Genomic DNA, 17,038 nt, shown 5'->3' with positions numbered 1-17,038 from the left:
GACGGTTTGTTGCCCAAGGATGTCTGAGTCATCTTCCTCTAGAAAGCAAAGGAAGGTCTAGTCTTCATACCATGTTGCCTCTTGATCTGAGGTATAGCATAAGTAGTTCCTTTCACTCTTCTGTCTGCTGCCCTCCCTGTTTTTCATATGTAACTGCTGAGGGCTGCCTCGAACCCCTCACAGACCGAACCTAGGAGAGGTGGTTCGTTGCCTAGCTTCCCCCAAACTGGCCAGCCCCTGCTGGGGTCGGCCTCCTTTGAGGATCCACAGATATTGATTGTGATGGAAGGAGGAACCCATATCCTACTGTACCATTAGGATAGAAGTTCCACTAGGAACCGGACATCCTTTTTTCAAAATAGACCTTGAGAATATTGAATATCAGGTCAGCTGAGGTCCAGCCTCTTTGAAAGGTGCCACTTGCCACCTCCCACCCCCATCAGAATCCCCTACGAACTCTGTTACAATGCCAATTCCTGGGCCCCATCCCAGATTCTCAGTATGCAAAGCTCAGGGGCTGAATTCCAGGAATATGAATTTTTAAAATTTCCCCAAATAAGACAAGCTCATTACAGTTGAGAAGTACTAAACTGGTCCAGAGGTTTCCCAATCCAGCAGCTTCATCCTGATCAGGAATACTGGTTAGAAATCCCCAGTAAGACCTACTTAATGAGAATCTCCACAAGGGCAGCCCAGGGAAAATTCTCCTGGGGAATTTGCACATCCAGGTTTAGATGGCACTGAGTCCAACCGCCTCAGGCCCAGGAAGGGAAAGGAGCTACGTTCAACCTCAAGCAGCTCAGAAAGGTCAGAGCCTGAGCAAATACAGTGACATGCACAGCCACAAAGACACTTTTAAGGTGAATCATTGGAATAGATGATCTTCCATCTGGAAAAAGAAAAAGCAGAATGAAAATAATCCACAGTTCCCACCACAGTGCCTGGCATATAGGAGGAAACACAAATGTGTGGAATTGAATCTTCCATTTACTTAACAGTTTTTTAGTTTGTAAGGATCTTCCACATCCCGATATAGTAACAGCCATCAAGTGCAGTGTGCGTGCCAGACAACCTGTCACTAGTTTTACATACATTGATGCATCGTCATATCAAGCAGGAGCTGTTATTAACTCCGGTCTATGGAGGTGCAAATGCACGCTCGGAGAGGTTGAGGAACTGCCCAAGTAACAGTGGGAGCTGGAGGCACTCCTGGGAGCGAGTCCAACGGTCGTCCGACCCTAGGGACACCTGTCAACTCCACCGTCAAAGAACTCAGGAGCACCGCGGTTTGAAGCAGTGCAGCCGCAACAGTTCCCCTTGCCCTGATCAACTGGATTCACTAAACTTCAATGAGGGATTCCTCGAAGTCACTGAGACTCTAGTTAGGAAGTTTAATAATGTTTAATGGAGGTTAACAAGGTATATCCAGCTTTCCAGCCAGGTTTTAACTTACCAGAGCTGAACAGAGATAAACAAGCCCAGGAGGTGTAAAGGCACCTGCATGATTTAATGGGGTTAATGAAACTGTCAGAGGTTGGCGGAGAGGGACAGAACTGGAGCATGCCTCTGTTAACGAGTCAGTCTGGTTGAGGTCAACAGACATTTATTAAAGAGCAGAAGCCTGCCCCGGTTCGCCCTGGGCACCACAGGGGTAGCAAGGAAAAGAAGGCCATGGTCGGACCATGGTCTGTCCTGGTTGGTGGGATTTGGAATGCTCCTTTCTTCTTTGTGCTTTCTTGGTGTTGTCTAAATTGTTTATAATGAGCATGAATCATCTTCACCAAGACTGTAAAATAGCAAAGCAGTTCTTTTAAAGTGCTCTCAAAGCATTTACTCTCCACTCGCATGGTTTGTTACATATTTCTAAAACCTGTAGAAAACAGTAAGAGAAGTAACAACAACGATAATAGTCTTAAATTAAGGCAGCACTTAACTGTTATAAAGGGCTATCACCTGTTACCTCCGTGGGTTTTTGTCACACAGTACAAAATAGGAATGTACAAAGTCACTGGTCAGTGGGGAAAGCAAGCCTCCTCTTCTGCCTCCCAGACTGGTGCAGTTTTTTCACTGAGCACTTACTATGTGACAGGTCCAACAATAAGCACTTTACTAGAAGTACTATTATTCTCTCTATTTGATAGATAAGGAAACAAGTTTAGAAGGGTGAAATGGTTTTTCCAAGGTCACCAGAGAGTGGTGGGTGGGGATGAATCAGACACAGGTCTATCTGACCCCAGAGTCCACTGTGTCCTGCTGCCTACTAATTGCATAAGCTAGCGTCTCATGGGAGCATTGTTTAGACCAGTGAAGAACTGTCAAATATGTCAAATAATAGGTGACTGGTTTTAAAAGTATTATACTTATGTCAAAATTGTAAAATATTTAATGACATAGAAGGATGTTCCTATCAGTTTAGAAATACCAGATATGTATATATACATATGCTTATTGTATGAATATATATATGCATGTGGATATGCATATTTATATATCGTACGTATACCCTTGGCCCTCCATATCCACAAGTTCCAAATTGAGGGTACAAAGGGCCAACTGCACCATGCCATTTTATATAAGGGACCTGAGCATCCATGGATTTTGGTATCTGTAGGGATCCTGGAACAATTCCCCTGTGGATACAGAGGGACGACTGTACACACTGTATGTGTGTATTTATATATGTATATGTGTATATACACACACATTCCTGAATCTGTGACTATGGGTGTATCTGTAGGTATATCAAAATATCTATCTACCAACTCCATGTATAGCCATACTATATCTGTATCCATATTATTCAGAGTAAGGGGGAAATGGTCAGGAAGGAAAGGGCTTTCTGAAAATCAAGGGAGCTTCCTGGAAGAAGAGGCTCCTAAGCGGGCCCTCGAGGGAAATGGAAGGTTTGACAGGAGACAAGGGTGAGGCGAAGTCCAGTCCAGAGCAGAAAGCCCCACATGCCGGAGTGAGGAGTTTGTACTTTGGAGTCACCAAATCTGCTATCATTAAAAATCAAACCAAACAACAGAATGTGGTCAAGAAGATGTTTGAGTGTCTGCCATGAGCCAGGTACCTGGGGGAATCTGGAAATGGACTCTGCCCTCCAGGAACTGGGAATTTCAGAGGAGTTCATACCTAGACAGGGGTGGAAGGCAGTCCTTCCACTGCTGAAATCTTAGGGTCCACGAGGAAGCCTTGGAGCCCCTGAGTTCTGATGAAGGAGCCAAGCGTAATGAGCTCTGCCGTCTTGGAGAAGCCAGTGAGGCTTAGCAAATGTAATGAGCTTAATTAAGCTGGGGCAGCTAATGAGACTTCCTGAGGGCTCATGGCCATCAGCAAGGTTAGACTCTGCTAAGTGAGCAGAGGGAGGACACCTGTGCCCAGCCAGACCCCTCTGAGCAACCTGCTCAGGAGACAGGGGGTGTGCAAGAGTGGCCGAGCCCCAAGGAGCAGTGCAGTCCAAGGAGCGGGGGTCAGACCCAGCCATGTCAACAAGCAACCGCCTGGAGTGACATCACCTGATGAAGCTCAGCGCTGCCCAAAGAATGAGGACTGGGCTTCCCTGGTGGCACAGTGGTTGGGAGTCCGCCTGCCGATGCAGAGGACATGGGTTCGTGCCCCGGTCCAGGAAGATCCCACGTGCTGCAGAGTGGCTGGGCCCGTGAACCATGGTCCGGAGCCTGTGCTCCGCAACGGGAGAGGCCACAGCTCAGCTAGGGGAAGTTGAACTTGACTGAGCCAGTTTAAACAGTCCAAGGAGGCCCTGACAGTTTCAATGATAAGGATGTTTTCTTTGTGGTTGCTAATGTCATCTTCAAATGCATACTATTCATGTTTCTATCCAGTAATATTTCCAAAGCTGAACATGGAAAAGTGGTCAGGATGACATACCTGCAGCAATGGTAGCTTTTATTTGTTAAACACCTACTAGGTGCTGGACACTGGGCTAGAATACTTACGTGCACGGTTGTAATCCTCACACAAACTTGCAGAGAAGCTGTTATCATCCCTAGTTTTCAGATGGGGTAACTGAGGCTCAGAAAAGTTAAATAGCTTACCTAGGGCCTTATAATGAGCCAGAATTTGAACCCATGTCAGTCTGACCCCTCCATTGCATCATGCAACCTCTACTACAGAAGGAAGTAGAATATTGGCTGTGTGGGGGAGATGGAAGAGTAGTAAAAGCAGTTAGAAAAACTCAGGATCCCAGCAGTCTAGGGTATTTCGGGGAAAACAGCCCTCTGCATTCCATTAGCCCAAAGCAATAGTGACAGAAGGATTCCGAGTTACGAAAAGAAGATTATGTTTTGTTCGGTAGCTCCTATCCAAAGAAAAAGAAAGGAAAAAAAGACATACATATATGATGCATTTTAGACTTTACATAGTAGGGAAGCACAGACCCCTGCCCCAAGGCAATTTAGGGGATCTTGGATTGCAAAACCCTAGTGTCCCTCGGGAGTTAGCCTCATGCCCAGGACTCCTGGCTCTGTGAACTTTCTGGGTCCCCTCTCTGCTCTCATCAACTGCCAACGGAAGTTAGAAAAAGTGTGCCCTGGGGCTCTAGGGTCACTGCATAGGGGAGAGAATCTTGGCTGATTCTCTACATTGAACTCAGAGGAGGGAGAGTGGCCACCAGGTGGCGCCCTCCCCTTAGTCAGTGGCAACCCCAGGCCACCTGGGAAGGAAGGCTCAGGGCTATTTTCTGTCCCCCTCACAAGCTGCTGTTTGGTGAATGCCTTGATTCATACCACTGTAAAAATCTGGACAGTCAAAGCAGAAAGCGACTTAGGTCTCTGGTCCCAACCCCTCATTTTACAGATGACAACAAGGTCCAGTGGGAGCCAGGAAGTGCCCAAAGTCACAGAGCAGGCTGAACCCCCTTCTCCTGACCGGTGGGCCTAGTGCTTTTTCCACCACACTAACTGTTCTCACACTCCCCCAAACACCTCGCACACCCCACCTGGGACTGCCAGAATACTACGCTGAGCCAGAGCTGGCTCAGCTTCCCTGCCATTCCCCGTTGCTTCCTAACCAGGCCCTGGAGTCCAGCCCCAAATGCTACAACAGCAGCAGTGATAACAGCTCATGTTTACCACTTCCTACTCTGGGTCAGCCTATGAGCTTACCACTTGTTATTTAATCATGATTGGATCTTCACAATGTCTCTGCAAGCTATTCTGCTTTCCTTTTTACAGAAAAACGCTCAGAGAGGTTAAGAAACCTGCCCAGTGCCACACAGCCCATCTAACAAGCTCATCTGTCTGTGAGTACAGGCCTGCGGGCCAGTCCCAACCTCCTTGTTGACATTCACCCCGTCTCGTATGCTATATTCTCTGTTTCAAAACACTGTCAAAAGAGCTTTTCCCCTTTTTGCCCGACAAGAGTTCAGTGGGGTGAGGAAAGGTATTGTTAGCCCATCTTAGAGGTTAGAAAACTGGGGCCCAAGAGGATAATTGGTCTGAGGTCACCTGACTCATGAGAGACTTGGATCTGGAACCCAAGGTTCCACCACTGAGCGGGACACTCCAGAGGACACTCCACATCTCACTGCCCCACCTACAGCCCTGCTGATGTCCCTGGAAATCATGGAACTCAGCGGCTAAAACTGCAGGTTTGGGAGACAGCCAGGTCTGGGTCTGCCTGCCGCGTATTAGTCATGTGACCATGAATAAATTACACACGTACCCTCTGTGGTTGTTGGGATGAGTAGATGTGTCCATATAGGTTGAGCACTGCTGTCAGGTACACAGGAAGTGCTCAGTAAATGGTGGCTACTTATTGATATGACTAACTAAGGCTCCATATTTAATATTCCTGCTACATGATCTGTTAGACCTGCACTGTCCAAATGGTAGCCACCAGCCATGTGTGCTGGCTTTTGCATGCTTAAAATATGGTCCAAACTGAGATGTGCTTTAAAACACAGATGTATAAAACACACCCCAATTTCACTATGAAAAAAAATGTAAAATACCTCAATAATAATTTTTATATTGACTACATGTTGAGACTAAATTTTAGGCATATTGAGTTAAATAAATATATAAAAATTAATAATAAGTTTAATATTAAATATATATTAAACTTAATATGTGATATATTAAATTTAATAATAAATTCACCTGTTTCCCTTTATTCTTTTAATGTGCTACTAGAAAAAGTGTAATTACACACATGGCTCCCATTGGTGGCTTGCATTAAGAGAAATATACTACTATATTCGTATATTAAGAGCACTGTGCTACTTAGTGCTGCCTTGGACAGTTTCAGAAAGTCAGCTGCCTCAGCCTGCCTGCCCCTGGGTTTGTCTTAGTGATGTGGGGTATAAGAGCTTTGAACCAGGGATCCACTCACTGGCTATGTGCCCGTGGGCAGGTCACTGCAACCTCTGTGCTGATCTTTCCAAAACAAACAAACAAGCAAACCAAAATAAATCCTCAGTGCCTCACAAGGCTATTGCAAGGATTAAATAAAATAATAAAAATAGCTCTGCCGTGGACACCATGTTAAGTGCTCTGCATGCCTTATCTCATTTGACCCTCACAGGCCCCAGGAAGTTGGGGCAATGATCTCAGCCATTTTGTAAACGAGGAAACTGAGGCTCAGAATTGTTCAGTACCTTGTGCAGGGTCTCCTGGCCACTGTCAGGTTCTATGCCCTGCGCTGGAAGGAGAGGGGTTAAGTAGACAAGAGGGAAAGAAGAGTACAACTCCCCATGTGACCTTGGGCAAGTCCCTCCCCTCTGTGGGCTGCAGCTTCCCCTTCTGTAAAATGAGGGAAATGTTTGGATGGTAGGTAAGGATTTTTGAGGTCCCAGTGTGATGGGACGCTTTGAACAATTCAGGGAACATAGACTTCTGGAACTCCTCAAAAGTCCGATGCCTTCCATTGTCCATTCTGTGGGGATAAATGTGCATTTCTGTTTGTTTTAATAACACTTGTAGGAGCTTTTATATAGTGTCTATGTCTGCTTACATTAGACGCTGTGTAATATTGTTAAGAGTCTTTCACATTTTCCCATATAAACCTTCTTTTTAAAAAAAATATAAATTTATTTATTTATTTATGTCTGCATTGGGTCTTCATTTCTGTGCATGGGCTTTCTCTAGTTGCAGTGAGTGGGGGCTACTCTTTGTTGCGGTGCGTGGACTTCTCATTGCAGTGGCTTCTCTTGTGGAGCACGGGCTCTAGGCGCGTGGGCTCAGTAATTGTGGCACGCAGGCTCAGTAGTAGTGGCTCATGGGCTCTAGAGCGCAGGCTCAGTAGTTGTGGCACACGGGCTTAGTTGCCCCACAGCATGTGGGATCTTCCCAGACCAGGGATTGAACCCATGTCCCCTGCATTTCCAGGAGGATTCCCAACCACTGAGCCACCAGGGAAGTCCCATATAAATCTTGGTTTTTATGGGTTTGGGAGAGCTCAGCTGTAAAAACTCTCTTGGCTGAAAAAAAAATTTTTTTTCAAACAAATTAGATTTAAATCAGGAGGCTGGTTTCAGATACTTTAGAGCCTGCATATTTTTTCTTAGCAGTCACTTTTCATTTAAAAATGAGACTGGCTGATTTCTTAGCTTTGTTTCTTTTATGAAGGTTTAGTAAGACCACAAGCTTCACTGCTGGTTGCCTGAAGAGAAGGATACAGAGCCGTTTCCAATAGAGCCCTGGGCCTGGAGTCTGCTGACTGCCAGCTAATGACAACTCAGTCTTTGACTGCTGTGTGACCCTGAGCTGGTCATTTCCTTCTCTGAGTCTTCTTCCATCCATGGGGAGCATAATTCCTGCCCTTCTCCCTTCTAGTTTATAAGGAGAAAAATGTGCTCAAAGAAGTGAAAGTACCAAGGAAAGGTGAATGCACTATACAAACATCACAGGCTGGTGCAAAGAATAAAGTGCTGAGTTTTTCACCAGCAGAAAGTATATTCCTAGAATCAGTTTTACAGTTAGGAAAGAACCTAGAGGTCAAGGAGCCCACCCCTTCCTCATTTTATAGATGGGATCCACTGTGATCCAGGACAGAGGAAGAGGGTTCCAGGGGAAGGCTGGAGTTAGAATCCCAGATCCCTTCACAAACCCCCTTCTTTCTTTCTCTACTTACTTTGGGGACCAAAGATCAGACTAAGAGAGGCTGTATTTGTAAACACACACACACACACACACACACACACACACACACACACACACAAGCACACACAACTTGGAGGTGCTCCAAGATGTGGGGAAAAGCCAAGTCTCTGGAGGCAGCCAGACCTGCCCTTTCATCCAAGCCCAGCCTGCCTTTTACCTCCTATGTATGACCTTGAACAAAGTTCTTCACCTCTCTGAGCCTTAGCTGCCTGAGTATTAACCTCGCACAATCCTTGTGAGGCTTGAATGAAATAATACATGCTAAGGGCGTAAATAAATTTCCTTAATAAAATATAACTGTTGTTATTATCTCATGTATTATAGGTTTTAAATGTGAGAAAAAGACTACATTTACTGTGTGGAAGGAATAATAAACCCTTCAAGACAAATATTTACTATTGTATATTAATTGATAGTAATTATTAGGATTATTTCTTATTCATTACTTATACCCACAGTGCCGGGCACAAGGTGGGCACTCAATTAATGTATGTTGAATAAACAGCATATTGAAACTACACTGGCCACAGGAGAAATTAGAAGGAAATTTCAGCTTAAGTTTTTATTGCAAAAGTAATACTTATTCATTGTAGTGTATATATATATATATATATATATATATATATATATATATATATATATGGCTAAGTAGGAGGAAAAGTCAAAATGATCCTTATTCCCACAACTCAGAGGTAGAGGTGTAAATGTTTTGATGTATATTCTTCCACTTTTTCTCCATGAATGATATTTATGTATTTATTTTTACATAAAGCAGGTCACTGCCTGCTTTAGTAAGCTGAGAGGGTTTTGTTTTCCCTCTCTTGTATCAGGAACACTCTCCGTATCAATTACCACATTTTTTCTAGGGGCTGAGTAGTAACCCACCGATGGATTTATTCAAACAGTTCTGTAATGATAACACATTGGCGGTCCCTTTATACTTTTTACTCTTTAGTAGACTAGTCCTTTAGTTAAAGCTTCGTAACATCAGTTAGTATTTCCTTACGACAAATTCCTGGACTCTGCTTTGAAGTTAGTGATCATTCCATTACCCCACCCCCCAGATTAAAAAAAAAAGTTATGTCCTTAATTCAAATGAATAATGATACCATCTGCCACAGCCAGGTAGAGGTGGGTTTCGGACAAACCGCGTTGAAACCTGGGAGAGAATAAGAAAGTAAAAGGCAGGCTCTAAAGCTATTCCATGGAGGGAGAGCTAATGACGGATGAAAGGAGTTAGAGCCTGGTGCCGGGAGAAGATCTGGACCCCGAATCTGGAGCCCTTGGCGAAAACTGGTTTGTGAAACCGGGAGCAACTCTGTTCTGTGCTAGGGGCTCGGCTTTTGCAGTCGGGGAGTGAGGGCTGGAAATGTAGCACGGGCGTTCTAGGCGGTGAAGTAAGTCTTGGGGCAACTGGGAAGAGATCCCGGTGACCCCTTCAATGGGCACTGGCCCCCTGTCTCAGCTTCTGGGTGCTAGGTCTGAGATCAGGAGCAGACATGGCTGGGACCGAATGTTAGGTTCCTCCGCCGTCTTCTCCAAGAGGGTTTGCGCCCGGCAGGATGGTGTTTTCGGAGGAGGCCTGTTCATATGCCAAACTTGACTGTGGCTGCCACGGGCGGTACCCCTCGGTACCCCTCTCTCCTCTCACTGGCCGGGGCTACGAGAAAGCAAGACCCGGGTGCGCATTCTTCCCGTGCCTGGGATACTTCGTGGTGCTAAAAATAGTCGCGGGCGGCGTGCTCTGTGTTTAGCCAGAAAATGGTCTGTAAACTAAACTGGAGTCCTGGGTTCAAATCTAGGAAAGGCCCCCTCCGGGCTGGGTCACCTCAGTCGGCTTGCTCCCTGGGTCTGTTTCTCCGTATTTCTTAGGAGCTTCCCAGCTCTTGGAAAGAAAATGAAAAAAGGAGAAGTCGATTTTTCTTTTCTGCTCCTCCCGGAGAGGCCTTGGGGCCTCGGGCCGGGTACTGAGGCCGGGGGAGGGGTGTGCCAGGACTGCTCATTACCGTGAGGTGTTGCCCTAGTTAAATCGCGGGCCTGTTTGATCTGGCGGCGGGTGGCGAGAGGGAAAAAAGGAAAAAGTAGGGGGTCAGAGTAGAGAGAAGCTCATACCTCCGCCGCCGTTTCCTCGCGCCCATAAAACACCTTTTATTAACTCCTTCGCGTCCGGAAAGGCCCGCGTGGCCGCTCAGCACTGCCACGGTGTTTACAGCCCAAACTAATGGGGCCCCATATTCACCCCCATGCCGGGACGAGACGCCTGGGGCACGCCTGGCCCCGGAGCTGCGAAGGGTCTCCTTTCTCGGCCCCAAGCCCGGGCCTCCAGCTCCGGATGTGGAGCGAGAAAGCGCCGAGAGACCCGCGCGCGTCCTAATGCCTCGCTCGCAGCGCGCTCCGGGGGCCGTGCAGGCACCGCAGACCATGAGCTCCCTTGGACGATCGTGCGAGCTGTTAGGAGACATAAAAGCGCTTAGCCTAGAGCCTCGCACACGGTTGCGCACAAACCACACTGGTTGTCCGTACGCTGTTATTCAGGGACACAGAAACGCCTGCATTTGCCCGCCCCAGTTCAGCCCAGCACGCACCCGCACCTTGACAAATGCACCCGCTTTTATTCACCCCTACACCTAGCCATGGGTGCGCACGTGGAGGCTCGGAAACTGCTCTCCGCACATTTCTTAAGTGCCCGAATTAGCCTGCACATACCGCCCCCCCCAATCCCTTTGCACAAAATCCATATACTCTCACAGATACTTGAGTGCTTTGTTGCTAGAGAGAAACCTAAACGTCTCACTTTGACCATGAGCACTCACACGCTTCTTTCACTCATGTATAAAATCATAGCTGCTGCGCCTTGCCGAGTCCTTACCGCGTGCTGGGACTGTGCTCCGCAGCCCCCCGTTGGCCCCCGCTCAGCCACGGGGCTCCGTGTGAGTTCCTGCACCATGACACGTGCAACTGCAGTTTCAGAATTTCACATACGCGAAAGTATTCCCGAGGGCATTCCCCTGTTCCGAGCTACCCTGCCCTCGCGTTGTCCTTCGTTTGTGTGACAGACCCCCCTTCCCAATAACCCCAAACCGCGGCCTGCAGACACCGATGTGCCTACTAACCCACAGACAGGCCCAAATGCTGACCCACAAAAGTCCTAGCTCATCCCCTCTGGACCTAATTCGTTTCCAGTCTTCTGTTCTGTGGGTTCCTTAAATCTATCCTGTCCCCCCCCCCCCATTATCTTCTAAGGAGAACTCTACTCTTTGTTCCAGGAGTCCTTTATCTGCCCCCTTCCCTTGATTTGATTTGCAGTTTGGCTTGGCATTTATCAAAAGAGAAGTAGAACAGGAGGTGCTCTAACTAGCAGAAACGATGGAGCGGGGTGGGGATACTCGCCAAGATACCACACAGGCTTCTGCTGATTTCAGAAAATGTTTTATTAGTCAAGAGCATAGATACTGCTTTGCAAAGGGAGGGGGCAGTGAGTGGTCATATAGATTTGAGGTAGAAAAAGGGTGAGGACGGGGGATAAACAAACACCTGAGCGCAGCAGGCATGGTAGGTAGTTTAATACATAAAATCTTTTCAACAAAGGGAAAAGTTTTTATTTACAAAGGAAGGAAGAACGAAAAGGAAGAAAAAGAAAGAGAAAGGAAGAAACGCAAGAAGAAAAAAGAACGCAAGAAGGAAGGAAAGAGGTAAAGAAAGAGCCATTTCCCTTGGAACTAAGTAGGAAGTGCAGCAACAAAAATAAAATAAAATAAAAAACACCACTGTTTGAGGGAGGACAACGGCAAAGGCAGCCCTCCATCTTCCTGGTTTGGTTCTCTTTCCCTGGCAGAAAACGATTGATTCCTCTTATTGCATTTTAATTAGGGAGGAGAGCTCGAGGAGGGTTTTGACGCGAAGCCGACAGGGGGGCGAGAAAGACAGGCAGACAGTGTAGTGAGGAAGGCGTCAGGGGTTCTAAACTCGCCCCAGAAGGGTTGGAAGGGTACGTCTTAGTGCGCTTGGGTCCCGCAGTCCTTCCTTTTCGAATCGTGCAGCCACGAGCCTCCCTCTCGGTTGCAGGGGTGGGGGTTTTATATATATATTTCTCTTTCTCTTCACGTATTAAAAACAATTTCAAATGACATTGCACGTGCGATCCAAATGTGTAGATGCAGCCCAGCGACCTGCCAGCGCCCCAGCAGAGGCCAGGCGGGATGCTCCCCATAAGCCCCTGGCACCCAGAGCCTGGCGCTCGCCTCCGCCTTCCTCTGCTCCCGGGGCTCCGGGGTCGAGCAGCCGTGGCGGGGTCCTCGGCGCAGGCCTCGGCTCACTGGTTTAACTCCAGCGCCCAAACTTGCTGCGGCCAACCTGTGCGCCCTTTAATCCTCTTCTCACCTGGGCCCAGGGCAGGAGGAAAGCCTTCGTGCTGCTGCTGCCAGAGGACACACACAAGAAAAGAGGCGAGAGAGACAGGTTTAAATGTTTCTGCTCCGCTCGCCCAGGCGTGGGGTAAAAGTGGGGGTGGGGTAAAAGGTGTTGGGAGCAGTAACTGGGAGCCTTTAAATAAGTGACGAATTTCTGTTTGTGAAATAGGCAAACAGGCTCATAAATTCGCCTTTATGTGCCCGAGTTCCCGGGGCGGGGTTGGGGGGGCCCGGGATGGGCTGGGCAGCTTCTGGGGGTTTGGTAGTGAGAATTTTCTGCGGCTGGTGGAACGAATGCTCTTAGGTTTGGCTTTATGGCGCCGAAGGGAGACTGCAGGGGTTGGAATGGGAGGGGTGGGAATCAACAGCTTCCTCGCTCGCGGACATGCTCCCCGCACACATCCCACTTTCCAACCTAGTTTATAGCGCCTGGGCTTGGATACAGGGTTGGGTCTCTGCAGCCGGCTCTGGGCACTCAGAAGGCTACACGAATGAGCGGGGGAGTCGACCTGGCTTAGCATCCCCCTTCCCTGCTACTTGAAGGAGGCGGCAAAGTGCAGGGAGTGGGGAGATGCCCAATAACTACTTCCAACGAGGGCGTCGCCCGGGCCTGCATGTCCTCCAGCCCAGGGCGGCGGTTTAGAGACTCGATGACCACGGTCTTTCCCAGTCTCCTCAGGTGACTTCCCTAGTTTACCACAGCCCCTGCGGGTCAGATAAAACCCGGGAGGCTCTCTAGTCTCCAACGCGCGGTGTTCCTGAGCGCACCAATCTAGAGAAACTAGTTCAGTTCCTCAGCTTGGAAATCACTGCTTCAGAGGTCCCAGAGCCCTGCGCCAGCGAAACTGAGCTCCAGAAGTGTCGCCTCACTGGAGAGGATCGAAAAAAGCCGAGTAGGGATTGCGATCTCCAAAGCCAAAAGAAGTGAGTGACTTGCTTGTCGGCGTTTATACACAAAACCATCAAGGTGGCCCTAGGAACCAGCCGTGGGGAGTGGAGTGGTGAAATATCCTCCAGATGTTTACTCCTCCAGGGAATAAACTGACTTGTTTTACCCAAGTAAACAACTCCTCGGGTAGGTGGCCTTCACATCCTGTCCCGTTCTGGGCCTCAGTTTCCCTATCTGTACAATGATGAAAGTAGACCAACCTCTCTGGCAAAGGCCCTTTGAAAACAGCAGCGGAGCCCATATGCATCAATTCACATTCAGGCAAATTGAAGTAACGAATTCCTACAGCATTCTTAACCTGGCTTCCAGGAGATCCCAGGGATGAATCGGGACCCCTTGAAACTGGAAGTGAAATATATGGTGTGTGCATTTTCTCGGGGTCTGAAGCTTCCAATGGATTCTTAGAAGGGATCCTACGAGCCTGTCCGAAAAGTGTAAGATTCTGTCTTCATTCACAGCCTTACAAACACTATCCACTTTACAGATGAATTCAAATATGGATCTGCCTCCCTGCGTGCACACAATCCCACATTCAAGCCATCTCAGAACTCCCCGCAGCCTCTCAAAATTGCATGAACGGCAGCGCAGACTCCTTCCCCTGCATACTCGGCCTACGGATGCTCACCGCGCCCGCGCCCTTGGCTAGAGTGTACGGGACCCGGACTTACCAGCTCTCTTTTCCGCTTGCTCTCACGACCGCCATCCGCCTTCTTGAGTTCGGCCTTGAAGGCCTCGGGGTCGCCGGCCTGTGCGTCCTTGGCCAGCACGTCCATCAGGTAGGCGATGTAGCTGGTGGCCAGGCGCAGAGTCTTGATCTTGGAGAGCTTGGTGTCAGCCGGGACATTGGGGATGCACTCGCGCAGCTCGGCGAACGCGCTGTTAATGCTCTCTGTGCGTCTCCGCTCCTTCTTGGGTCCTGAGCCTTTCCGCCGGCCCAGGCGGCCGCCGAGCGCCTCCAGCCGCCCGGGGCTCTGGCCGGCCCTGGCGTCTGGACCGTAGGAGGCGGCGGCTGCAGCGGCTGCGGGCGCTGGTCCGCCTGCGGGGAAGTCCGGGGCAGCGTCAGCGGGGCTCAGCAGCCAGCTCTGGAAGTAGGGCCGCTCCTGGTGACAGCGCGAGGCAGGGCCGAAGAGGAAGGGCTCGTGGAGCATGGGGTGCGCGGGGTGAGGGTGGTGATGATGGTGATGGTGGTGATGGTGTGCGTAGCTGCCCACGAGGTTCATGTTGGAGCGGCCCCTGGCCTGCGCCGCCAGCCCGATTAGCGCCGCCCCATGCGCCCCAGAGACAGCCGGGGCCACCCGTGGGCTCTGGGGCGGCGCTCTGGTGGGCACTGGCTTTGAGAGATTCTGGGGCAAGGCTGAAGATGACACCCGCAGCCCGTCTTCTGGCCGGCTTCTGTTGCAGGCGAGGACGAGGATGCCGAGAGACCTGTTTAACCCTTCTGCGGCCTCCCCTTCAGGGTCTGGCTTATATAAGCCTGGGGCTTTGATGTCAACCTCTCCCTGGAGCCAATGGCAGGGGGGCGGGGAGGAGGAAAGGGGGATGGCCGTCCCTGGTTTTAAGCTCAGCTAGCGCTACTCGACTCAGGCCGCCTGCGGGGACAGGGAGGCGGCCCCGCCTCCGTCCCTCCCCCCCCAGTTCCCGACTTGTGGGGGAGACGGGAGCTAGTACTTGAGACACAGGCCTGTCAACGCCCAGGACGGCGTCTGTCACCCCCCTCCCCGTGGGCCCAAGAAAAGGAATCTAGAATCATGGAGAGAAAAGGCCTTCACCTAGATTTTACAGATAAGGAAACTGAGGTGCAAAAAAAGAGAAAGGTTCTTGTTTCTAGACCTTCCAGAATCCAAAATAGAAAGTCCAGAGGTTCCCAGTCCTGAGCGGCATCTGCTCTACTTGGTCTCAGAGCCAGAAAAGGAGAGACCAATGTTGGAGGCAAGATAGGCCCCCAGTGTTGTTCCCTAAGCACCCCCAGTCCTTAGTCACCGGCCCATTCTGCGGCACTGCAGCAGGTCCTGCACCCGGTAGAGCACCCGCCAGCTCTGGCCAAGTCTTGTCCTCTACGGCGCAGGCGGCCACCCACTGGGGAAGAAGCCGGGGACTGGAGGTGGAATGAGAGGGGTGGCGAGTAGGGGGATGAGGGCTCCAAGCCCACAGGCATTTACTGGTTTGTTCCGGGCTCCAGAGCTTGAGGTCCACTCTTCTCGCCTCCTGGGTGCCGCCTGATCCAGTCCAAAGGCCAGCCCGGCTGATGCAGGGGCAGCCTCCTTCCCGCGGGGCTTGAACGGAGAGCCCAGAGCTCGGCTACGTTGGGCCACCCCATGCAGGTTATCACAGCTTGAGAATGTTCGATTCTCGGCGCCAAAGGTCACGCTGCGAGAAGTCAGCGTTTGGCGGTAAACACACACCGAGGAGACCACGACCTCCACACTCTCCGAGAGGCTCACGCAGCCGGAGAAACCTGGCATTTCACACCCACTGGCGTAGAGACGCCGCGGTCCTGGCCGCGCAGACGTCCGCTATTTCCACTCCCGGCTAGGGCCCTTACGCTTGTTGGATTCTGTCTGCGGGGGCCTTTCTCTGGGCTGGCATTGGGACCTGGGAATCCCAGGGTGGCAGCGCTTGCGGTTGGAGTTCTCTGTCTTACCTCCCGATGGGTAGCTTCCCAGCTGATGTCCTCATACCTGGGTCCCTCCATCCTCACCAGCCTTTCCCAGCCAAGCCCCTTCCCTACGTGGCCTGTCAACGCCCAGCGTCTGCCACCCCTCCCCATGGGCCCAAGAAAAGGAATCTAGAATCATGGAGCAAAAAGGCCTTCACCTAGATTTTACAGATAGGGAAGCTGAGGGAGTGTGCCCTTCTCTCAAAAGCAATGTGGAGGCGAGGGTGAAAGGAGAAAAGAAATACATACTGCTCTTTTTATTTTTTTAAATTTATTTTTATTTTTGGCTGTGTTGGGTTTTCGTTGTTGCACGAGGGCTTTCTCTAGTTGCGGCCAGCGGGGGCTACTCTTTGTTGCGGTGCCCGGGCTCCTCATTGCGGTGGCTTCTCTTGTTGTGGCACGCAGGCTCAGCTGCTGTGGCTCACTGGCTCTAGAGCACAGGCTCAGCAGTTGTGGCACATGGGTGTAGTTGCTCCGCGGCGTGTGGGATCTTCCTAGACCAGGGCTCAAACCTGTGTCCCCTGCATTGGCAGGCGGTTTCTTAACCACTGCGCCACGAGGGAAGCCCCCATGACTGCTCTTTTTAGAGGGCAAATTCATTCCTTTACCCATTTCTCCAACAAGTATTTACTGACCCCCGCTGTGTGCCTGGCACACTTAGCAGCCCAAAGGCAGGGGGAGAAAGGTCAACTCATTTTACAGATGGGAACAGTGAGGCCCAGAGAAGATGAACAATTTTCCTTGGGGGTCGGGTAGCCAGTGGGTATGCGGTTTTCCCCTGCCGTACAGGGAATAAATAGATGGCGGCGGGCGGACGGGCGACGACACTGCGAGGGAGAAGCCAACAAATGCTTAGTCCAGAGCCGTTTCCCCATGTGGGAGCTCGGCTGGGCTGTGGGCC

General features: G+C 50.0%; 1 protein-coding gene across 1 annotated transcript; it reads right to left on the bottom strand.

Annotated features, from left to right (window-relative positions):
• Positions 1-11,536: 11,536 nt before the first annotated feature.
• On the bottom strand, positions 11,537-14,974 carry HAND1 (heart and neural crest derivatives expressed 1). The gene is made up of 2 exons (XM_027081470.1): positions 14,150-14,974; positions 11,537-12,540 (listed from the first exon to the last, which is right to left on the bottom strand). The coding sequence occupies exons 1-2, from the start codon at positions 14,699-14,701 to the stop codon at positions 12,436-12,438; spliced, it is 657 nt and encodes a 218-aa protein (XP_026937271.1). The 5' UTR covers positions 14,702-14,974; the 3' UTR covers positions 11,537-12,435.
• Between the last annotated feature and the right edge of the window lie 2,064 nt (positions 14,975-17,038).

Source organism: Aethalodelphis obliquidens, unplaced genomic scaffold, assembly GCF_003676395.1.
Source record: "Aethalodelphis obliquidens isolate GAN/ISIS:26980383/991018 unplaced genomic scaffold, ASM367639v1 scaffold45, whole genome shotgun sequence".
Lineage (NCBI taxonomy): Eukaryota > Metazoa > Chordata > Mammalia > Artiodactyla > Delphinidae > Aethalodelphis > Aethalodelphis obliquidens.
This window is presented reverse-complemented; position numbering and strand designations above follow the sequence as displayed.

Excerpts from the sequence above, each read along its gene's own strand:
- HAND1 (XM_027081470.1), bottom strand. The coding sequence starts at position 14,701 with ATGAACCTCGTGGGCAGCTACGCACACCATCACCACCATCACCATCAT. Across the intron at positions 12,541-14,149 it reads GCAAGCGGAAAAGAGAGCTG|CAGCAGCACGAAGGCTTTCC; the intron begins GTAAGTCCGGGT and ends GTCCTCTGGCAG.